General features: G+C 41.9%; 1 protein-coding gene across 1 annotated transcript in view; it reads right to left on the reverse strand.

Annotated features, from left to right (window-relative positions):
• Pappa2 (pappalysin 2) overlaps positions 1 to 24,903 on the reverse strand; it is a 236,353-nt gene that overhangs the window by 203,287 nt on the left and 8,163 nt on the right. Inside the window, exon 2 of the mRNA XM_076831977.2 lies at positions 6,587 to 7,658. Coding sequence (XP_076688092.2) covers positions 6,587 to 7,658 — 1,072 coding nt within the window. The remainder of the gene's footprint in view (positions 1 to 6,586; positions 7,659 to 24,903) is intronic.

Consider the following 24,903-nt stretch of genomic DNA (forward strand, 5'->3'; position numbering starts at 1 on the left):
ACTCAGGGACCAGACAGGGAACTGTCAACATACAGAGATATTAGCCACCACAGGCTTCAGAAAGTAAACGTTTGAATTTGTTTTAATCTGGTGATTTTTTTTTCTTCATCAGCAATATTATAAAATCTGAGACTCAGAAACCCGAAGACAGAGGGAAGCACACAGTTCCAGACTTAGTTGAATACATAGCTGAACTCTGATGAAAAGGAGAGAAAGCAATGGATGGAAAGGGCGTGCAGCACTCTGAGTCCTTGTTTTAAAGAAAAAAATAATGGAAATACAACGATCAAATGAAGGTGAGGCCTATAAGTCAGGGAAGCCAAGTTCACCTTATAGCACAGAAATTCACTTGGCTTGTCTCCCTGGGATGCACCACAGGAAATGGTCAATGATATTTGTGATTTTACCTAAGTGAACCCTCAATCCCCTTCCTTCCTTCAACTCCTATGACTGACACACACTCCCCTCCCCTCTCTCTCAGGGCAACTGGCATGTAGAAATAGACATCTGGCTTATGTAGCCCTCCCAACCTCAAGCCAAGTCCTTCTGTCTTGGTAATCCTGTTCAACTGGCTGGGTAATGTATCTATAATTCATATCTCCTTTGACTGATCCGAAGACTGATAAATACTGTGTTTGATAGGCCCATCTGGGTTACAGATGTTCAATGCTGGATTCCTTAAACTCTCTCCTTCTTTCAGAGCCTTAAGGGAGGAACCTCTTTGGACTAGATTTCTAGTTTCTCACCAGGAGCCGTTAGGAAGGTCGAGTAGGATTTGAGAAATGAAGAAAATATTTGCACATTGACATCAATTACTAATGCAGGTTAGCTATCTATCTATGGGTCTGACCCCACTTCCTACCTCATTTCCTACACTTCACTGAACTGTGAAGGACTCTGTGCCTGGCACACTCTGTCTGCTCAATAAATATCTGGCAAAGCATTTGTTGAAGTTGGATCCCTTCAGAGTAACTGTAATAGAACTGTGAATTTAAACTCTGTGACTTAATTGTAATAATAAGGATGCTATATATGGGTAATTTAGTCCAGAGATGACCATTAATTCCACCATGTCCTAAGGACCTCATAGAAACCCAGATTTCTATGTCTCCATGAATCCAAAGTCCTTTTGAATAATCCAAGCATGGCTCAGAACAGCAGACCATAATCTACATTCTGCTTCTCATGCCCCAGCCTGGATTAAAATCCAGAGATTTCAGATCCTAAACCCTTCCTTGAAGTTATCAGCAGTTACCTTTCATATATTCTATTTGTCCCTCTGTTTAGCTTACCATATCTAGTACATCATAGGAACTTTATAAATAAGAATTTTTTAAATATTCTTCTCATTTGCCAGTGAGAGCCATAAAAAACATTTTTAATAATAAAAATTCAGCACAAACAATATATGGCAGAAGAAGGAGGAAACTCATACACAAAATAAATATGAGGGAGTGGAGGAAAAAAAACCTCTCCCCTCCACCATCTTTCTACTTTCAGACTTCTTCCAAAATAGGAGTTTATAGATATTTTTCTTTCTTGAATTATTATAAATAGATATTTAAAGCTGTGGTTCTGTGAACCACACTAGACATGGTTCATGGTTTACCAGGCTGAAAGGTAGGTAGGAAAATTTTTTAGTATTATTTTTATCCTCACAAAAGTTCGCATCATTCAAATAAAAATAGACTAATACTAAAAAAAATCAAAAGATAAACCATGTCTTTAAAATGTTTGTGCACTGGAGTACATATCAGTGGTGGAACACTTGTATAATATGCACGAAGTCCTGGGTTCTATACCCAGAACTGTCAAAAAATTTACATATACACATTTACATGTAAATATAACTATTCACATATATCTGTATATATTTATATATTTTTGCATATATCTTTAACAATAAATAAAATAATTGAAAAATCAAAATCAAGGAAATATAAAAAAATGGAACAAAATAAAAAAGGATAGAACATGAGAGAAAAAAATAAGGTAATTAATTCAGGAGATTCATCCCCAGGTGTCTCAAGGAGAAAATATAGAACAAAGAAAACAGAACTAAAAAATATCAAAGTAATGACTTAAGAAAAATTTTCAGATAAGGGTCACAGTTGTCCAAACTGAAGAAACATACTGAGTGCTCATAGAAGAGAAAAAGGTTAGCCCTTAGAAAAGTTATCATGGGATCCCTAAAGTAAGAGGCTAAGGATAATATTTAAGATTCCAAAATGGAAAAATGTGTGAATACATGTTTTAAAAGACCAAATAATAAATTATCAGAATAGATTCTAGAGGAAATTAATTTCTTTAATATTTGGGAAAAAATATTTTTTAAATCAGAATTTTATACAAAGACAAATTATCAGTTTTTTGTAAAGGCAGAATAAAAACACTCTTGATAAGTCATTTTCAGAGAAGTTTGCCCAAAACATCTTTTCTTAGAAAGTTACGTAAGGGTATTTTCCAGTAAAATAAGGTAGTAAATTCAGAGAAATTCATGTAATTCAGGACACACTGGCTGTATTTCAAAAAATTAGTGAAGTCCCAGAACAAGTATGCAGCCTACCTAGATAACTAGCCAATCAATATTAGAAAAAGAAAATAGAAGATCTAGAAGGGAAAGCTTCAGGTAAGTGTGTAAAAAAAAAAAAAAAAAAACTGCCAGGCACACCTATACCCCAGTGGCTCAGGAGGCTAAGACAGGAAGATCAAGAGTTCAAAGCCAGCCTCAGAAATGGTGAGGCCCTAAGCAACTTAGTGAGACCTGTCTCTAAATAAAATTCAAAAATAGGGCTAGGGATGTGGCTCAGTGATCTAGTACCCCTGAATTTAATTCCTGGTATTAAAAAAAAGATACAATTAGATTGTGTGATAAAGCATTTGGAAACAATTGAGGGTATCAAGGAAGACTAAAATAAGGAAAGAGAAAAGGAAGAAGGAAATAAAAGAAGTAAGAAGGGAGAAGAGACACACGTATAGGATAGGGGATTGGAAGAGGTTGTGCAAGAATGAAAATAGGGTGACATTTTGTTCTACATCACTGCTGTAATGTTAATATACATACAGTCATCCCTCCATGTCCAGGGGTTCCACACCTGTGGATTCAATCAAGAGTGGATCAAAAATAGTAGAGAAAAAGTTGCAACTGCACTGAATATGTATAAACTTTTCTCCTGTCATTATTCTTACAACAGATATAATAAATTATTTATATGGCATTTGCATGGTATCAGGTATTAAAACTAATCTAGAGATATGTGTTTATTATACACAAATACTATGCCTTTTGTATAGGGGAATTGATTATCTGCAGATTCCCATGTCCTGGAACCAATTCCCTAGGGATATCAATGGATGACTATACTGACTCAACTAAAAGTAAAAAAATAATTTGATTGGAAAGATGGAAAGAAAGAGAGAGACAATTTAAGAGAGTTTGTCTCATCTGTATCATAAGATCAAGTCAATTTTTAATATTGATGAATTAAACATTATAAATATATTTGGAGATATGTAGGTAACCAACAGAAGAGATAGGTAAAAGAATTATACTTGCCTACCTATGAGATCAAGGCTAGAGAGTGGAAAAGAATGGGGGAGAATCAGGCAGGAGTCTCTTGTTCTTCCTAAATCTTTAGGTACAACTTGATATTTTTAACCATAAGCATTTATTACTCTGCTATTAATATTTTTAACACTCAAAACATAAATATTTAGGACTGGGAGTATAGCTCAGTGGTACAGCATATGCTTAACATGTGCAAGGTCCTGGGTTCAATCAATTCCCAGTACCACCAAAAATAAATCATATAAATATTTTCTTTAATTCCACAAAGCAGATATTCTGTGTCAGGATAATAAAGTCTCTATTAAGAAATGTTCACAAGCCTTTTGGCTTTACAGATAGAGTGGAACGAGCCCTCATGGCAACTCAGAGGCAGTGAGGGGAGTGAATTGTAAACACTCAGATAAGGACAATGCAGAGGGAAAGGGCCACCCTGAGGAAAATGATGTCTGCGTACCCTGAAAGACTGCTGTGGCCTGAATGGGTGTCCCCAGAGGTCCTTGTGTTAAAGGCTTGATCCCAAGGGTGGTGCTATTGGGATGTGGTGGAACCTTTGAAGGCAGGGCCTAGTGGAAGGTCTGGGGGCCATTGCAGGTATGCCCTCAGAGGGGATTGTGAGACCCTGGTCTCTTCTTCCTTTGTTGGTTACTGCTTCATGAGGTGAGTGGTTTGCTCAGGCACACACTCCTTCAATGATATACTTCTTTGTAGGGGGCCCCAAGTGATAAGGTCACCTAATCTTGGACTGTAACCTCCAGAACAATGAGTCAAAGCAAACCTTTTCTCCTTAGAAGGGGATTATCTCAGGTGTTTCCTTATAGTGGTGGACAGCAGTGGGTTGTTATAATGAGCTGGGGGAAAACTGGGAACAGGCCCAATTTTCCTATCTCCTTGAGGATCCTAAGACTTGTCAACCACTGCTATTGGTGAGGTTTAACTTATGCTCAAGATTATCAAAATCTAAAACCCAAACCCAAAAAGAATTTTCTTAAGCAACTATTTCTGGTAATGTAATCAATTCCCTATGCATTATTATTATGTAACCAAAGACTTTCCATCTGTCAGTTCTAACAATACTAATGTTATTTGTGTACATTGAAAATTTTAGAGGACAACTTCCCTGTGCTTTATTTCATTTGATTCACAAAACAACTTAAGATAAATAGCAATACAAAGTATGACTGTAGTCACCCCCATTTTGCAGGCAGCTCTCCTGAATTTCAGAAAGTGCCTTTGTAACTTGCATACCAGTTCAGTAGCAAGGGCTCTAGGGTTTAACTGTGTTCCTTGATTCCAAATCTTACACTCTGTCCTCAACACCATGTGCCTGAGCCACAGGCCAGTCTGTTAGTATTAACTAACAGCAGGAGGACTGCCCGTGGATACAGACACCATGAACTACTGAACAAATCATGTCCAACAAAAAGGCAGCTAGCCAGGCCCTGGGAGCTGTGAGCCAGTCCTCCTGCCACCTGCCAGCCTTACACTTTAGCTTAGGTGTGCCTTTTCATAATTCCAACAAAGGTGCCAGTTGTACTAGGGACGCCTTGTCCACATAGACAGATTAATAGGTTTACTGCCTAACTCCCTCCTTTCCAACCTCTCTCCAACACCACCACCCCCCGCCGCCTCTGGATCAGACACCAAATGAGAAGCTTTTTATCTATTTCTGACTCAGAACAGAAGATACATCTGATGCATTCATTCATCAAAATAAACATGAGACAAATAATTCCACATTGGTGGCTGTTCAAGGCACTGGGAACATAGAGACAATACAGACAAGGCCCCTGTTCTCATGGAATCAGCAATCCAAACGGGAAAGACAGAAAAACACATGATTGCATAGAAAAAACATCTGAAGTGGTGTTGGGCAGGTGGTTAAAATTAGATGATAAGCAACTCAGTGAGGACCTGTCTCTAAGTAAAATACAAAATAGGACTGGAATTGTGGCTCAGTGATCAAGTGCCCCTGAGTTCAATCCCTGGTAAACCCCCCACAAAAAAAAAATGATTGGATAGCTGCTTTAGACTGGGGGGTTGGGAAAGGCTACCCAAGGGGGTAGAAGGTAGATCAGGTAGATATTAGAATGATGAGAAAGAACCCACCAAGGGAAGATCAAGGAAAAGAGAATTCCAAAAAGAATAGTCAAGGTAAAGCCTTGGGGGTGGGAATAAGATTCATCTATTGAACAGAACAGAACAGAACAGCCATCAAGGCTGTGCCATGTGGGCAAAGAAAGTGATAGAGAGGAAGAAGCTGGCCATGTAGAAAGGGCCCGATCGCAGCAGGATCTGTGAGCCAGAGAAGGATTTAGGTATTAAGTGCAGTGAGGAAAAAGTCAGAAGGGGAATTACAGGATCTGATTTTCCCTCTACAAAAGATCCCTGTAGATGCCACATGGCAAATGGAAATTACCAGGGAACAGTAGAAGACTTTGGGAACCTGAGGCCAGGTGTAAAGTACGCTTGTGCCCATGAATGCACTGAACTGCTCAAACGTCACCAAAGACCAAGCAGTTGTGAGATGTTTCCGTGGATTTGTCTGACTTTGGTAAGACCCTGTGACCACAGGAAGAACCGCCTATGGGAGTGCATTGACTGGTTGCTATCACAACCTGCCGTCTTTGTTCTCCTTGAGATCCTGATCTGGTCAGGTAGAGCGAGTCCTTCCACTCCCCTGTGCCTCAGGTACATGCTACACAGTTCTCTGCTCCACAGATCCTGAGTTCTGTGAAGACTGTCCCTTGTCTTCTGTGGCGCTAATTGCCTAACATGACACCTAATCCTTCCTAAAAGCCCAATAAAGTATGAAAGAGTGGCTTAGTGAGACCCTAAACAACTTATCCATACCCTGTCTCAAAAAAGAAAAAGAAAAATGCTGGGACATGGCTCAGTGGTAAAGTGCCCCTGGGTTTAATCCCCAGTAACAAACAAAAAAAAAAAAAAGTGTGAAGCCAAAGGGCAGAACAATGTTGGAAACACCCACCATACAGAGGACACCCAAGCCCACTTCCTTACCTGTGGGGTGAGTCGGGGTCGAAGCAGGTCTTGCGAACGTCAGTCACCTCGGGGTCACAGCAGTCCCCATCATCAAAGTCGTTCAGCATGTTGTTACATTCCACGTGACAGAGCCCATCCCTGCGGTTCCAGGAATAGCAGCGGCCCTGTAGGCGGCAGTCACCTCCATCATAGCCAGTGAGCGGGTGCTCACACTCAGGGTCGCAATGGTCGTTGCCAATCTTGCTGGGCTCACAGTTCACAAGCACAGCCCGGTGGCGCAGGGTGGAGTTGTGGACCTGGTGGATGCTCAGCTGCCAGCTGATGTTGTAGCGACTGAAGGCCTCAGTCAGCGCCCCGTGCTGCCTGCGGATCTGCTCCTGGCTCACAATGGGATGCCCACCTTCATCGTCACAGATGTTCACCACCTGATAGCGGATCACCTTCTCTCCCCGAAGGGGCCAGTGTCTGTTGTACTGGGAGATCAGTTCCACATTGTCACACACAGTTTGCCCGCAGAGTGGGGGCTGCAACGGTGACATGAGCTCAGGCTCTGGCTGGTGGCCCTGGAGAACCTCCAGGCGGGGATATTTCTCATCCCTAAAGGGGACCCACTGTTCCTTCAGAGGATCAAAACTGGCCGTCAGGATTAGGGTGGTCAACTCCTCCACCCCACTGGGATGCTGTAGACTATGCTGTAGGCGACTTTGTGCCAGGGCAGTTGCCCAGAAGACCAGAGTGCCCAGGTGTCCACGGAAATAGTGTCCGTCCTCAGAGCTGTCTCCCCCCAGGAGCAGGGAGCGGCAAGAAGCCATGAAGGGGCTGTTCAGGGGTCCAGACTGGTCTAGACTACTAGCCACCCGGGTGCCATCCACATACAGGGCCATGCGCTGTCCGTCGTAAGTGGCTGCCACATGTGTCCATGTACCTGGTTGGTAGTGGCTGTGGCCAGTCACGATGGTGGCTTTCTTCACGCGATCAGTGCGGAGGGAGAAGAAGAAGCGAGCGTCTCGCCTTCCCTTGTCCTTCCCTGTGCGGATCCCCAGGGCCCATCCCTTATCATTGACTGTGTGGGAGCAGTTATCAAACACGCCTGGGAAAGAAGAATCAAAGGGAGACATACCAGATACAAAGGGAGACGGAGAAAAGGAGAAGAAAACCCATGTAAATGGCCAGAATGTAGAGTTTTAATGGAAAAAAAGTGAGTGATACAGTTTCCCCACGTGGAGTCCTGGTCCATATCCCAAATTAGAACATCTGCCAGCTTCCATTCTCAGAAGGAATCTGATTTGAGAATCCACCCAGTTTGGCCCATTCTGGTATTTTTAAATAACCAAATGGAAGCTGAAAAATGGGTATCCAATGCAAATGACAACCATCCTTTAGCACTTCATCAGGAACACTCTTCATGTCCCCGGACTCTGAGTCCTGGCCTTCCCTTACTGATCCTAACTCCTTTCCATTTACTCAGAAGTCTTGTGGACAGTCCCTGATTTTGCAAACAACAGTAATCTCCTGTCCCCTCCAAAAGTCTTTTTTCTCTATTGAACATTAAAATGATGATTGTCATAGAGAAAATAAGGAGTTGGTGACTCAAGGAGTCTGTCAAAGACTATACATAACATTGTTCCTAGCCTGCTATTTCTTGCAGTACCTCTCAATGGGCAAAAATAACTTCTTAAATTTATGCATTTTTTATTTATATATGACAGTGGAATGCATTATAATTCTTATTATACATATAAAGCACAATTTTTCATATCTCTGGTTGTACACATAGTATATTAACACCAATTCATGTCTTCATACCTGTACTTTGGATAATAATGATCATCACATTCCACCATCATTAATAACCCCATGCCCCCTCCCTTCCCTTCCAACCCCTCTGCCCTATCTAGAGTTCATCTATTCCTCCAATGCTCCCTCTCCCTATCCCATTAAGAACCAGCCTCCTTATATCAAAGAAAACATTTGGTATTTGGTTATCAATCCCAGGGAACAAATGTTTCCCAGATAAAGCAAAATGGTATTAGTCCCAGCTGAAAAAATCAGGGAGTTGATTATGAGAATGACTGTTCTATACCCAAAGCTGCCCACCCACCATAACCACAAGCTGAACTTCCCAGATAAATGAAGGTCCCTGCCATTCACTGCCTCACCACCTTGCTCAGAGCAGGCACAGGACTGTTAAGTCTATTTGAATGAACAAAGGCAGGAATACCTGCAAATACCCAATCACTGCTATGTTGGCAGGAAGAGAGGGTAGTATGGTCCAATGTGTCAGAGCCATGGGCACAAGGGAACCAGAGGCTTCTGGGGGGCCTCTTCTTATAGTCTCAGGGGTTTGAATTTGTAAGATAATGGAGGCAATATACGCTGGCATGGAAATGTATAATAAATGTTTGTTGATCTGATGAATAAACAATGGGAGAAATCGACTATCCTTAGATTCATGTACCCAGCAATAGTAGCAAGAGTCCTTCTTCCCCAGACTGTTGAACAAGAATTTTATTTATCCTTGATCTTTTATATAGTCCAAGCCAACACTACTCATCTATGGATGGTCTCGATTTACAAGTAGGATGCTTCCCATTCTGATGGCAATAGCTGTATTTTTATAAATAACAGAATATCTGCTCTTATCCCAAAGTAAATTACATGTGAATTAAAAGGTAAAAATTATTTTTTCCAAAGACAGCTCCTAACCGACCCAGTGATTCAAACAACGATACTTGGTAGAACTGATGATGAGAAGCTACGTATAATGTGATGGAGATGCTCCCGTTTGGGTTTGGGTTTTACTGTTTTTATGACTAGATTTGTTAAAGAAGCTTAAAAATATTGCTTTGAAAATTCTTATGTTAGGTAGATTTCCAAAAGTAAGGCAAGCCTGCTCAGATGGATACTTAGTTTCCTGATTCATATTTTCGTCTTGGTTCATATATTTTTATAAGTACTACAGAGCCTTAATTATGTGTGTCTGCTGACTTGTGAATGAGTGCGCTACAGTATTTAAAATAAGTACCAGAGAGGTACTAATTTGTCAGCTATATGCTGGTTTTTAGGAAAAGAATTGTGCAGTCCAATTTATATATGTTACATATACAGGTATGTGTATGAATTGGGGTATAAATTACATTTGGCATATAAATTACCAGATAATTGACTTGATTATCTGCCAGGCATCTAGTTACCATTTTGAGCACTTTAATTTACTTAAAAACTTCTATTTAATTATCAATAAAATAATTATTTCTACTTACTTTCCTCAAAGGAAACTATAAAATTCACCATTGAGTTGCAAATTTGCCACATTTGCCAATTTCTGTGGTGTAAATTACTCCCACAATGGCCAATTTCAAGTTGCCAACATGATGTCATAGACACGGGGCTGGAGAGAGAAACACACAATTGGCTCTGGTGAGCCAGTCTGAGCCATTTCCAGCACTGCAGGACTAAACAGGAAAGCAGATGCAAGCTGCCAGAGGTTTCCTTTTCCCTCTGACTAAAGTAGATGTGGCTGCTTTTCTGATGATCTGATTTTCCTGTGATTTTAAAAAGGGTAAATATTGCCTCCACTCTGGGTTTTGACTTTAATAAGATGTCTACTTGTGAGCAGTGACCAATCATACCTGGGCATAAAATGCATCCATCCAACACCTGCTTTTCAGTACCCTTTAACCACAAGCTAGGATCACAGCAGCTGCAGCTGCACAGCCCCCACATACCCTGAGAAGGACCCCAAGGCCTGCTTTCTCTACCTCATTAAGCAGAAACAAGACAAAATATGTTTCAAAAGGGAAGTCACAGAATCGCCACATTCGGGAGACTTCTCTGACCTCTCAGTCTAGTACTATGAGGGCTGACAGACCAACTTCATTTAAGCCAGCACGATCTCCACGGTGCAACTCTGAGCTTGTGTAACATTGCAATTTTATAACTTTGGATGTACATGTGATGGAAGCAAGCACATTATAACTTGTTTATTCATCAAAGCCACATTCTTGGGAAGAACAGAGGGAACAAACAGATCATGAATATGATTTATGAAATCACTCAACACCACACTGAACTATGATAGCTCATCATTAGAAAAATCAGATCAAATGATGTAACTTAAAAGATGGTGATGGTGTTGAAGCCAAACATTCGGACCACATCATCTTAAAATTTTAAGAATAATTTTTTCATCTCTTGCTTACAACTACCTTCTGTTATATGTCAACGTTCATTAAATTTAAACTTGTTTTAACACCTTACCTTGTATTTAAACTGAGTTTGGAAGAAAAAGAAAGTAAATAAAGTGAGCATATCTCTTCTATTGTATTACTGCCCCCAGCTCCAGAAATCACATTTAGAGACCATGGGTATCTTAAAAGAACAATAGACTCATGTGTGTCTTCCACAAAAATCATTTGTATCCAGTTCTCTACTATTATTAATTACCAGCATTTGGAAATATAGAGTCAACTTTCCTCAAGGAAAAAGTCCTCCTCTAAAATTGGAATATATTCTTCCAGACTGATTATGAAAACCTCTACTGAAGTGTGACTGTCATAGTAGAGGTTCACATACAATGTCAAATGGAGAAATCGCAAGGTGTGACTTCTATATGGGAGTAACCTTGCTTCTTTCCACTTCTTGTGGTCTTTCTTTGCATTCAGGAGAAATGCTTCTTATGCCAAGAAAAAATAGAGATTCAAACTGTCTCCCATTGGATGTCTACTATGCTCCAACCACTGATCATGTAACAATCCTATTAAACTGTACCACAAATCTATGAGCTGGATTTCAGTATCTTCCCTTAAAGACCAAAAACTGAGCAAGTGAGCCACAGTCATATCTAGCAAGTGACAGAGACAGGACCAAAACTAATTTTATTTGATCAAAAATTAAATGTCCTTTTTACTGCACTAAAATATTTCAAATACTAAACCAAAAATGTTTAGCTGTTGTTGTTTGGAAACTAAAAAAGTGACATATAGCATTAATAAATTTGTACATCACTACTGGAAGATAACTGGGATCTTAATCTTTTAAAAATGGACAAATTTACATCCATATGTACATATTTCTCCAAAAATATTTTGGAGAAGAAAACAGAGTGGTGGGCACAACAGTTCACATCTCCCTGTTAGCCAGAGCCTAAGTTGACAGGCTGCCTCAATGAATATTTGGTAGAATTTTGGGGTGGCCCCACAGGGTCTTTTGTGATATACAAGAGTCAGTAGTTACTTCTAGGAGACCCAGAGGAAGAGGGAGTTTGTTATCCTGAAGCCAGGACTGTGAGCAAAGTGGGAGATGGTAACAAGAAGAGGATTCACTGAAGACTCCCCTCAGGCCACCTCTATTTCCTTTTGGTCCTTGGTTTCCCCACTAGGTATGTAACTAGTAGAAAAAGAATCTGTGCTTGAAGAGAATGTCATAAAAATAGGAAGAAGGATGGTCCATCTAGGAGCTGCTCCCACCTGGCCACTGCTCTAGTGGAACTGCCAGTGGAACTCCTAATTCTCTACCAGATCATCGCCTCCCCTCCTGACACCTTCTGTCAGTTGGTTTTGTCTGAATGGAGTTCCCTGATAAGACCAGATAGGAAGAGTGATGCATCTACAGTGCTCCTGACACCAGAATGAAGAGAAGAGCGTTCTCTACTCCAGGAGTTGTAAAAGTCAATTATTAGGCAAGAAAAAACAATCTGAGATCTTTCAGGAATCCACAGCTTTGGCATGCTTATTTTATATTTTATGCAAAAGGGAAAAGCACCATCTCATCCCTTTCTTTTCCTAAAAGCAGAGAAGTATCTGTATTTCAGCTTATTTCAAAGAACTCCAACAAATGGGAAAGCCAAATTGCCTCATTCTGAAAGGCCACATGGGCCCAATGCTAAGACCAATGCTCTGAGGCCCCATTCTCTTACTCCTCTCCAACTGAATCCCTCCTCCCTAGTCCACATGTGCTCCTGGCACCTTGATTTTCCTAAACACTAACATGCCAAGTAGAGTCCCAGCCCCAGAAATGATATCCTGTCTGCCTCATTGTCTGAAATGTCTGCCATCTATGGGCATGCCATTCCAAAATTCTGAGAAGTCCTCCCTCATTGCCCTCATCAAAGAAATTTTCTATTGCCATTTGCTGAGCCCTGTGTCCTGCTGATATTTTCTTTATTATTATTCAAACAAGCAAGTTGAGAGTTCCTTGATGACAAGGGCCTCTCTTCGACATCAGTGGACTTCCTCCAGGGTCAAGGGATAACAGGGTTTTGTTCTTTCATTGCTCCCATTCTGCTATGGAAGTCACATTGAGTAATGAGGGTCTTGACTCAGAGGAAGAGTTTTTCCACCAATCTTGGAGGGCCCTGGTTGCCCTGCAATTGCATGTGACTGAGAGAAATGCACCACAGGGTCTCACAGGTTCTCATTGTGGCTACAGATGGTGACACTCCCCAGAGGGTTGGGTGTGCTTTTCCTGCCATCACATAAGAAACTGCTTCCTTCTAAACCCTACTCAGGTGAATGACAACACCGTGGTAAGACAGAGGCCCACCATCGAGGGAACATCTGTCCATGCAGCGTCTGATAGATGAGATCATTCAGCAGCAAGCCCAGCTGACAGAAGGTAAGGCCAGGCAGAAACAGTGGGGGAAGCTCACATCCAGGAAATGGCCCCAGGGGAGCTCTGCTCTGTGCCTCTAGAGGATTAGTCAGGAGTGAGAACCCTGTTCCTCCAGGAAGCCCCAGCAGCTTCCAAGAAGGTGAGGCTCCACTCAACAAAACAGAGTAGTCACACATGGTGTCATCCATTCTGGTAACTCAAAAAACATGCTGTGTGGTGCAAGTTTGTTTTTAGGAGGAAAATGAGCAAAAAACAAGGCCAGGGTAGGTCACGGCCATGAATCAGCCTGCTGCGAGGCAGGGTCCTTTCTCAGGATGTCACGGCTGGGGCTGCCCCACAGGAGTGCGCTGCTTCTGCAGACCTACTCCACCCCTGCCAGAGAGGATGAGGGGGATGAAAAGGACAAAGGAGAAGGAGAGAAGCCATCCATCAAAGACCCCACGCACCTGGCAGAGAGCAGGGCCATGAGCAGGAAGAGTAGGAGAAAGAGAGCCCAGGGAGGTGTTTTTCAGCTGCTCTAGATAATTCTCCCTCAAGACAGGAGTAGGCTCAGATTTTCATTTATGAGTCCAAGGATTTAAGAATTAGAGCGCGGAGTGGGAGCCTCCTGGGGATGGTTTCACTGGCATCTTTGCCACAGATTATTCATCCTTGCCTTATGGAGCACTTCTCACTTTAGTCATGGTCTCCTGTGTGCAAAGATGATAGGAACCCGGTAGAGGGGATTTCCCTGGCTTTCCACAGGCCACCCATGCACAAGGTGGGGGTCCATGAGGCAGGTTTGCAGAGAGAGGGCAGGGCTGCTTTGAAACTGCCTGAAAACACAAGAAGGACAAGATGGGGGAGAAGAACCTAAAGGAGTTCACAATTCAGGAAAAGCAACCCATGTGTGACACCTATAGAAGTGTAGTTAACAGTTTCTGGCATGGTGACATTACGCGTTAGCTTCTCTGAGATATTATTGTGACTGATTGGGGGTGTGGGCAGGGCAAGGGGCTGACTCCAAAGCACACTCACCTTGTGTGCTACCTAGTATCAGAAGCACTTGCCTGAAAGTCAGGCTGAAATGGCATATAAACGTCCCGGAAGATGAGGCTTCAGACCAGAGGCTCCAGTCTTCTTTCATTTTACCAGGGCTATGAAAAGCCCAGGAATTAAAGTATGTGGAATCTGTGGTGCCTGAAATCCCACCTCCCACAGGCCTCCAGGGGACTGATGTGCTGGGCCCCAGACTACACTTTGAGCAGCAGCTGTTGCTATAGCCCTTGTCATTGGTTGGGGTGAGGGGTGGTTGTTTGGTTGTTTGTTTGCTTTGTTTGATTGTTTGGGGCAGTACTGAAGATGGATCCCAGGGCCTCACACTTGTTAGGCAAGAGCTCTACCACTGAGCTAGCCCTTCAGCTTTGTTTTGTGTTTTGGCTCGTTGGTTGTTGTTTTGTTTTTCTGTTGGTACTGGGGATCCAACCCAGGACACGCATGCCATGCAGATGCCCAGCAGCTAAGCTACAACTTCCAGTCCCTCAGTAGCAGGACTCCAAACCAAAGCAGACTATGTCTCTAAGGACAGGCCTTGTCAGCAGCGAATGATGGATAAAGGTTCATCTAGTGACTATATTACAGTTCACATTCTCAGGTGAGCCTCCTGGACTCCCAGCTTCACCTCACTTATTTCACACCACACACACACACACACACACACACACACACACACACACCATGGACAAGTCTGTCTAGTGATCAACTGGGACACTTCTCTTTGCTTACTTATTACCTGCACAATATTGGGTGCCAACAATGAAGGAGGGAGCATAGTGGGTGTGCAGACATGAGAGGGAAAATAAGAAATAAAAACTTCAAGTGAAAATAAGAATTTCAAGTGTTCAATGTCAAAGAAATGCAAATGAAGACAAAATTCTCATCTCTCAAGTTGGCAAAGAAAGAACAGCAATAGTCTCCAGATTAGATGATACGGTGGAGAAAAAAAGGCACACTCGTGCACTGCTGGAGAGAGAGAAACTTGGTAAACCATTCTGGAGAGCCATTTGAAAATCATTTCCCAAAACATTCAGGCCCTCCAGCCCCAGCATTTCAGTCCTAAGACTCCTCTTCAGGAAAACAGTCTGTGAGGTATATTTACAGATGGTCACAACATTATTTAATCACAGAAAAAATGACATTGCATAGCACCCTACCATTTAAAAAAATCATACTTTTGAAGAATATTTAAGGACCAGGAAAATGTTCACAGCTTATTTATTAGAAAACAAGGTAAATTCTGAAACAATATATACTCCAATCCAAATTATTTAAAATAATAAATGTGTCTATTTCAAAAATTCAGATTCATAGAAAAATATTTTTTAATTTCTACAATAAATAACCTCTCTAAGTCTGCTCATCCTGAAGGATTTTAAGTAGAAAAGGTGAGCTAATCAAATTTTGTTGGAAGATTAGAATAAGAAAAATGTAAGGACAAAAATAAATTAGCAGTTAAATAGTAAATTGACCATTTCCATTTATACATAACCTTGAGGTTGAGTAAAGGAATTTTACATTTCCAGAAAAATCTATAGAGCAAAGGGCTCAGGTCCCTGTGAAGCCCATAGTTGTGAAGAACCAGGCCCAGTGCTGCCATGACCCTGAAATGAGTCTGAGGCAACAGGAGCCTCCTTCTCCAGGAAGCTTACCTTGCCACCAAGCAAGAAGCCACATGGCTTTGGGGCTTGGCAATGACTACCCCCGTGCCTAGGTTACTGTTTTCTTGCTGAGAAAGCGACCCACAGAGAGAGACCAAGTAGTCGACCTAGAGTTGTAACATGCCTTGCCAAGAATGACCAGTGCCTTCAGAAGCTTTCTGAGTATCTCTTAGGATAATCCTGCCCCTTTCCCAAATTCTCCAGATTCTCCAAGGCCTTAGAAACCTAGCAGCCAACTGAAAACCAAAAAGATAGCTAAATCTGTTGTAGCTGGAAGATCAGGCTATGGAGCTCAAGAAACTAGATCAATCACATACACTGGCCCTGCCACCCTGAGTAACCTGGTGCACTTCTCCAAACCTCACTTCCTCATCCACAGCAAGTGGAGGTCATAACCATACCTCACTTGGGGAAGGTTAAATGAATGCACACATGCAAAACAAAAGAGTGCTCATACTTACTAAGCATGCAATCACATTATTCTCTGCTAATATCATTACTAGCCTTTTTGCATATTTAGCCCTATCTCTTCAACAGCTTAATAAGCCTGGTGAAAGCTGTAAACCAGCCTTATGCTCTCCACACTCCCATTATGTCAGGCTGACATCTAGCCCATGTAGGAATAAGTAATACATTAGTGGACTAAATCCACAAAAGAGCATCCTCCCAACTGAAAATATGTCACAAGACACTAAAAACTCCATGACCTTTAACAAAGAAAAATATCTCTTAATCCTCCCCTACCTTCTATACCGCTTACTCCCCATAGTAGGAGCAGTTACCAATCTGGACAGCACATCTCTGCCCCCAGTACTGGTATAAAACCATGCTGGCTTTCCATCTCCTTCTCTGTTACCTAGGAGGGACTAAGAAGAATTGAGCCACCATCAGACTTGCCACCTCATGACTCTTCTGGGCAATTTCCTCTCAAGTCAGTATTTTGCCTGATACCACCCATTATCTCAGAACATTTAGCAACTTTAATTTATCTTTCCCCACATAAGAAAATAAATAGATAACCAAAATTGAATAAGCATTGTAATGCTCCTTATGTCTAATCATTGCCATCAGGAAAAAGAGACAGAGACACAGAGAAAGAGAACAGTCTTCAATGTAATTTTAAAAATGGATTTTACATATGTATTTATTTATCTACTTATTGTAATTCCATTTTGAACATTTTATATAACCTCTGAGAATGAGCAGTATGAAATTTCCTGGGCACTCAATGGGATTTGCTGGTCTTGTGACTCTGGAATTCTTTCAACAAGACATTGGTGCCCAGTGATCAGCTAGTATGGTCCGGAAGGAAGGGTTGAACTAATGTTCCTTAGCAGAGAAACAGACATGGAGAGCTGCTCTGCCAATCAAGCTGGCTTTCTTCCTTAACAAAACTAGGAAACCATGTGCTTGAAAAATCCTCAAAGCAAAAGGTAGATCATGAAGATAGAGTCACCAAATCACACACCTGAGAGTCTAGAATATGCTTCACCTTGATAAGTTACCCCAGCACCTGCCCATCCTGGGAAGGACAGAGTGGTACTCACAGAAGGATGTCATCACCACTCTTCCCCAGCCTGACTCTATCTCTATCAAGGGCTGCCCAAGAAGTCTCTCTTACAGCTACTAAGCAGCAGCAGCAGCACCACCACCACCACCACCAATTCTGTTATTTTGCTCCTCTGCCAAATAAATAATTTGGATACTCTCAGAAATTTACTCTGGCATTATGTTTTACCAAGTACAATTTACAGAATCAACACTACCTTAAGAAGTGCTTAAATAATATTACATACATACCCAATGATAGGAGTCACTATGTAAAGCAAGCCTGTAGGAGACCCTCTTGCAATGGAAACAACCTCCCAATTGCTTGGAGGCTGAGGGTTTCTAAAGTGAGACAGTGTTTTACTCTGCCAGCATTAGCCCGCTGTGTCTTATCATCATCCACTGTATACCCTCTCTGCTCATTTAATAATAGCTGAGCATTTTTGCCTCCTCTATGCCATCACAAATAACCTAGAGGACTCTGATTGCCTTCTAGGGAACAAGTTGAGGCTGCTGACCCAGAAACCACACACACCAAATACTGGGGCAGTCAAATACTAAATGCTCACTGCCCCTTTTCCACCAGTGTGAAAGTCTGGAGGAACTGAAGGACAGAATGTGTGTTTCCAAATTGAACCCAGGTGAGTCTACAGAGCCCAGTGTTCAAAGAAGACACTTAAATTTGGCTCCAGGAGTAAACCCCTGTGGTGACATAGCTTGGCCACTTAGCTCCTGAGTAAGAATGACAAAGAACAAAGGAAAATAGTGATCAATTTTATTGGCATTTCAGGTTAAATGAGGACTATGGTCTTCATCAGTTTTGTTTGTTTCATTTTCTTACTGAAAAATCTTCCTAAAAAAACATTTTCCTCTGCTTTCCAATGAGAGATTTAAATCAAGCAAAAGCAACCTGGAAGAGTTGAAATCACATCAAATTAGAAGGCAAGAAACCTGGGAGCATAGTCTCAGCCTGCTCCTGTGTAGCATCAAGAAGATGCCTTTCACTCTCTGAGCCTCACTGTCCCGTTTGCAAAGTAGAGACTGGGATGGGTTGTCTGGTTGCATGGACAGACTGCCTGGAATCTCTGTCTCTAGGTTTACTGCAGAAGGGTTTTCAGGTCATAGCTAGAACTGTTTCTTACTACCACACCCTTCCTTGGCTGTGGCTATAGAAGGTGGAAAGGATTGGTTTGAACCCACATGTTAATGGGCTGGGTCTTTTCCCAATGGATTCCTCTTTTGAACTCATCTTTTTATCATGTACCCATGTCTCCTAAAAAGCACAATAGCTAAAACATAGTTAAGGATTCTGCTTAGATGAAATCCAATTAATCAGGTTTCATTACAATTACATGTTAAATTGTATCATATAGATATCCATGCAATAAAAGTTCTGGAGAAGGAGAGTATGCAGAACTAGAATGGGCAGGGAAGGTCACGGGAAAGGGTAACATGAGCCAGGGCTATGAATGTCCTGACAGCCAGCTCTGGTCCCTGTGTGCCACAGGGCTCTACAGATGATAAAAACAGCAACTAACATCCAACAAGTACTCACTGTGTGCCAGGCACTGCTCCAAGCCTCCAATTCATTTTAACTTATTTAATCATCACAACAATTTTGAGACAGAAATCACCTCTGCTTCGATTTTGCAGATGAGGGGATTGAATTTGCCAAGTGTATAGTGCTAGTAAAAAGCCTGAGCCCAAAACAATCAGACCCCAGGCTCAGCATTCCTACCCACGACATGTAGGAAATGAATTTAGACAGACAGTGAGACTGATGCATGACACGAAGACAAGGAGACAGCTTGCACAGAGATCAGGAACTGGTAATCAGCAGGCCATGTGGAGGGGAGAGAAAGGGGTACCTGGCTCAGGAACGCACCTCATGCTGAAGGATAGAGGTGACTGGAAGCCAGAGGTGCCCCCAAAAGCCTACAGGTGATCAGAGGCTACACCTGCTGCATACAGGAGCTTGAAAAGGGAACCACAGCATGCTCTGTTGAAGAGCAGGAAGGCTGCAGGCTGGCAGGAGGCAGGCTAGGAGGATGATGTTGACTGAAGTGCCCAGGAATGCAAGGGCAGCAGTTGCCTCCCCCATTGGCGCCTGGGTTTCTGCAGCATGCAGCGGCACACTGTCACTGTTCAGGCCCCAAAAATGCTGAGAGCAGAGAGGCAAAGAGGCAGAGAGGGTGGGATGACTACCTAGTGTCCCCTTCTCTGCCAGTGGACTAGGCTGGCCCCTGGATGAGGTCAATCAAGTGACATCCTACACTCTGCTCAAAGGCCCAACAAGACTGCCACACCCAGGAAGGAAATCCTGCTAGGATGACCTCCTCCTTTAGGAACCATGCCACAGCTGTACCATCAGGATTATAAGGATATTCTATTGTGTAATTATTCCAAATTATTAATGTGCCTTGAAACAAACAATGTCTATAATAGATCTCTACTGTGGTTAGTGTTTATAATTATTCTGTGTGCAGTTGGAGTTCCTTTCTAAATTAGTTATTGAATACCTACTTTGTGCTTAATAAACATCTGTTGAATAAAGGAACTAGTGAGTGTCTGAATAAAAACTAAACTGATCTAGGAACTGCCAATGAATACATTAAAAGGATTTTACCCCCACAAAAAATTTTATAAAAATCCCAGATTTTAAGAGGACTAGAACAGGAACAGCCCTGGAAAGAATTGAAACCTAAAGAACATTCCTAGTTCCTTGCTGGTCTCTTCATCAGGCTGGTTCTAGAGGCACCCTTCTCCACTTCCACTGAGGGAACAGTGCACTAACACACATAAAAGCCCCTCGATAATGAGAAAGAGACTATGCATGCAAATCCAAAGAAGCACTTAAAGAGAATTTCTGAAATTTTGGAAATAATCTTGGTTAAGCCTAGTTGTAAATTGCATGAGATTTTTCTAGATTAGTTTCCAGTCAACATTTATCAAGGATAAATATATTCTGGGTTAAAAGGGAGGAGTTGAGGCAGAGAATAAGTGCTCCTTCTAATTATTAGTGAGGAAATTTCAAATATCTTGACCATCTTCCAAATCAATAGAACTTTAAGATTACCAGGCTTTCCTTGCCTACTTTCAAATAGAATAATTCACTTCACAGTTTGTAAGACTGATTCCTTAGTGGCTTACTTATTCATTCACCTTCTTGTCAGATATTTATAGGAAGAGTTATTTGTTACTATCCGACCATGCACAAGGTGCTAGGGATGCGGCAATGAGCCAGATACAGCCCCGGTCCCAGAAGGCTTATAGTGAGGATTGGGGAGTTAGTTTGGGATAGAAATGACCAGGAGGTAGGGCCACATCTGTCTGTTTAATGCCTTTGCCCAGCATGTTGCCTGGATTTCAGCAGGAGCTCAGTGGAGTATATATCTCATGAACAAAAGCAAAATGGAAATTATGGTAAGTTCTTCTAAGTATGTTGATAAAGCAGAGGAAGGGTCCCAGGAAAACACATTGGAGAACAAACCTAGATCAGTCTCTAGGAAGATCAAGGTCAATTTCTGGGAAGAGATATCTGAAAACTCAGATGGTAAACAAGAGACAGACAGGTGAATATGGTTTTGGGGAATGGTTTACTGTTAGACAAAGGGCAGACATCAGAGCCCAAGTCCAGAAAGAGATGATATATCTGTGCCATAACAACAGTTTGGTGCTGTTAGAAGTTAAACTGAAGGGATACATGCTTGTGAATGTATTTGATCATGGTTGTAAATGTCTGCTTGTGTGTGAAGTTGTGTATGTGAGAGTAAGCATGTGAAAGTGTGTTTGTATATATATGCGTGCATGTGTACACATATGGGTGTGCACATATGTACATGAGTGTGTGTATGCTCATGTGTGTGTGTATGCTCATGTGTGTGTGCATATGGGTGTGCATACATATATATGTGCATGGATGTATGCATATGTATACATATGGGTGTGCAAGTGTATGCCTAGCCTAGGGGCCAGTATGAACTTGAGGAGGTAAGTAGAGTGCCATTTGACATGAAGGTCATGAAGGTCATGAGCTTCAGCTTGAGCTGCTTTGCTTTTGAGAAAGCTCAGATAGTTTGCAGTCAAATAGATGAAGAATTAATTAACTTCTCCAGGAGCTACAGGCCATAGGGATGAACATAGCAGGGCCAAAATATAGTGCAGAGGCAAACCAGACATCATTTGGTGATTGATTAGTGGTATTGAATGTGATGTGGTAGAGGGTGAGGGGCAACAAAGCAAGACAGGGACTCCCAGAGATCTAGGCAGCATGGTAGGGCCCTTCATTGACCTGTAGGAAACAGAAGAGTAGGTTTAAGACATAAGAGGGCTTCAGTTGAGCAGATTGGGGCCCTTCACTCCTTATTTCTCCTGCTGTAAAAAATTAGAGACAATATCACAAAGTAGAGAAGAACATAAGCTCTAGGGACAAACACCCAAGTTCAAAGCTTGGCTCTGCATGGGCTAGCCGTGTGACCTTAAATCATGTCTTATTTCTCTCTGTGCTTCAGTTTCTCCATTCTTCCCTTGAGGAGTTCTTGAGTTGATATTTGTGAAGTGACTGCTATTGGGCCTGGCACAGAGTAAGTACTACAGACATATTTGTCAAGGAATAATATCTGCAATAATTCTTGGAATGATTGAGTTTGCATATGCATGCTTTACTTTATATTTATCTTCTGATATTTTTCTTGGTTTATGCTATCTCTCACTTGAGATTAGTAGTTCTTTAATAACAGGCCTGAGTCTTGAATCTTTCATCACAAAATGAAACCTCTCTGAGCCTGGTTCTATTCCTAATATCTTCCTTCCTAGCTGACAGTCTGTATGTAGTGCACTAGACCTCCTATCTGTCTTTATCCATCTTCTCTTCTGCATGTCTCTATATACTATAATGTCAATTCTCCTCCTGGCTGCCAACTCTAGAGCAAAACTGCCCTCTCTAAAGTCATCAGTGCTTCCTGACCTCAAGGTCCAAAGAACCCACTTCAGGTCTGCAGGCTTGCTTGGTGTTCCAGCGCTGCCTGACTGTCTGACCTCCTTTATCTCCCCCATCCCCAATTCTACCATCTTCCAGCCTTCCTCTGTCTCTCCAGTTACCTTCTTGGGCTCATAAAAACAAGTCTGGCCACTTCCACAAACCAGGATGTAATAATCCATTTATAGGAAGCCATCCACCAGACCATGAGCACCTTTCAGGTGAGCCTCTGTCTTAGCAGTTCTTGATTTCCCAGCATGTGGCTAATTATGTGCTTCATAATTCACCTAATAGAAGCTCAATAATGTTGAGCAAATGAATAAATGCATTATAGAACCAAAGTACTTCTTTAATTTCCTGTCCAGAATGTGCACCAATTACATGTATGAAACTTAGCAAGTGCTGTGTCAGGACCTAAATGATGACTGATTGATCCACTACCTTTTAAGCTGTGTGACTTCTATAATCAACTAACTAGACTTCTAATCCAGAAATGTGGCACAATGACTGGTCTTGATATCCTAGCTGGTTGTCATGGCAATACCTCAACTTCAGAATGCCCTGAGTCTTTGAGTTCCAGTTGCCATATTGAATATCTGAGCAGAACCACTTTTCTTTACCACTCACTTCTGACTCGTAAAGAGAACTGAGATGTTTTTGATTGCCTACTGAGCTTTATTTCCTCTTTAAGAAAAAAAAATCCAAAAAGGAGGATTGTTTTAAAGCAGGTAGTAAACGTGGAAAGGGAAGAATGCTGTTACTTTCTGAACATGAACTTGGCATTGAAATATGCTTCTGGAAGGTGCTAGGACAAGGGTGTGTACAACACAAGCAGAAACAGATTTGATGCACCCCCAGAGTAACCTAATTCCATGTATTCCAGAGCAGAAGCCCAGGATTTATGTACTTGTTTATGACATCAGGAACCAAAGCATGGATATTCAGCATATGAGGCTCAGGATCCAGACTAAGGTGTTGCCTTCCTCTTAATAAACACCAAATAAGGTGTTTATTTGGCCTCCTCAAGGCATGAACTAAAACAGGAAAGAGAAGGAGCCAGACCTCCTGGCATACACGTTCTGAATGAATTAGATGCTCAGAGGAACAAGAAAGAAGTGCATAGAGGAGTAAGCAGAGGTGATCAAGGATGTAGTATTGCTGGTAACAGGCAAACTGTTGAATTTATTTGGGCTACCAAAAGCCCAAAGAAAGTAGGTAAGTCTTATTCTCCAGCCCTGCCTCTGTCACTCCTGAGTATTTCTAACATAAAGATGTACTTCACTCTAGAACTGCACCCAGAGTCCTTATGGATTTCTATCTCATCCCAAATTCTGAGAGTAAATACAAGGCTCAAAGAGGATGGGGAATGAGTAACCATGTTACCACCTGGGTCTGGGTCGGTTAAACCTCACTCACTACATTGTCTCTCTGGGATCAAAAGGACTTAGAAGATTCTTTCACAGTAACTGAAGGTTGGGAGAATGATGAGAGGGAGAGTAATTACAGGTGGTAGGTACTGAAGCTGCAGAGTGATGAGTAGGATGATCAGTGTCATGCTCATACACACCCCAGAAAATAGCTCAACTCCAAAGTCCCAGATAGAAGCCTGGACACCAATTGATTTAGGCACCAATCCTTTAACAGAGTGGGCCCAGGCTCTCACCTGGGGAAAGACCCAGAAAAAACCCTGGCATCATAATTGAGCTATGTGGGCTCCATTTTCCTCCCTGCTCTGTTTCTCTTCTCCTTTTTGTATCAGAATCTGGTACACTGTGATTCTGCTGTATCAGAATCTGGTACACTGTGGCTTTTTCTGAGTGGCTGAGTGTCCCCCATAAGCCTGTTATTCAGCATTCATAAGGTGGGAGATAACTTAAAGTAATGTACTCTGGATCAAAGAAGAGCTCCCTAAATGCAGATACCAGTTCAATGAAAGACAGAATCCATCTTGGGATACCCTCAAGAAGCTAGAGAAGAGAGCTTGACAAGAGTCCCCATTTCAACCAGTAAAGTTCCCTGGGATTGCAGGGGCCTTGGCATCAAAGGTCCAGGCATGTCTTCTGATTGTACAGGACAACAGCATATTTCTCCAAGACCTCATGCTTTGTCAGACATTCGCAGTGACAAAGTCCTACTCACCAGTGATACCACAGCAGACCATTTGATTTTCGAGGGACAGCATATAAAACCAAACCCTAATGAATTGGTGGGGATTGCAAAGTGGTGCAGCCACTTTCTACAACAATCCAATCAATGCCTTGCAAGCTAAACATAAAGTTACATCTGACCCAGAAATTCTTCTCCCAATATCTATCTGCCCACCAACCCCAAATAAAAAAATATGTTCCCCTGAGCATAATGTTCATAACAACTCTATTCATAATAGCCCAAAGTGGAAACAACTGAAATGTCCATGAACTAATGACTTTATAAACAAAACAGAGTATATCTATGGAGTATTGCTCAACTTCAGAAAGGAATGAAGCTCTGATGTATGGTAC

The sequence above is a fragment of the Callospermophilus lateralis genome, chromosome 13 (genome assembly GCF_048772815.1).
Source record: "Callospermophilus lateralis isolate mCalLat2 chromosome 13, mCalLat2.hap1, whole genome shotgun sequence".
Taxonomy (NCBI): domain Eukaryota; kingdom Metazoa; phylum Chordata; class Mammalia; order Rodentia; family Sciuridae; genus Callospermophilus; species Callospermophilus lateralis.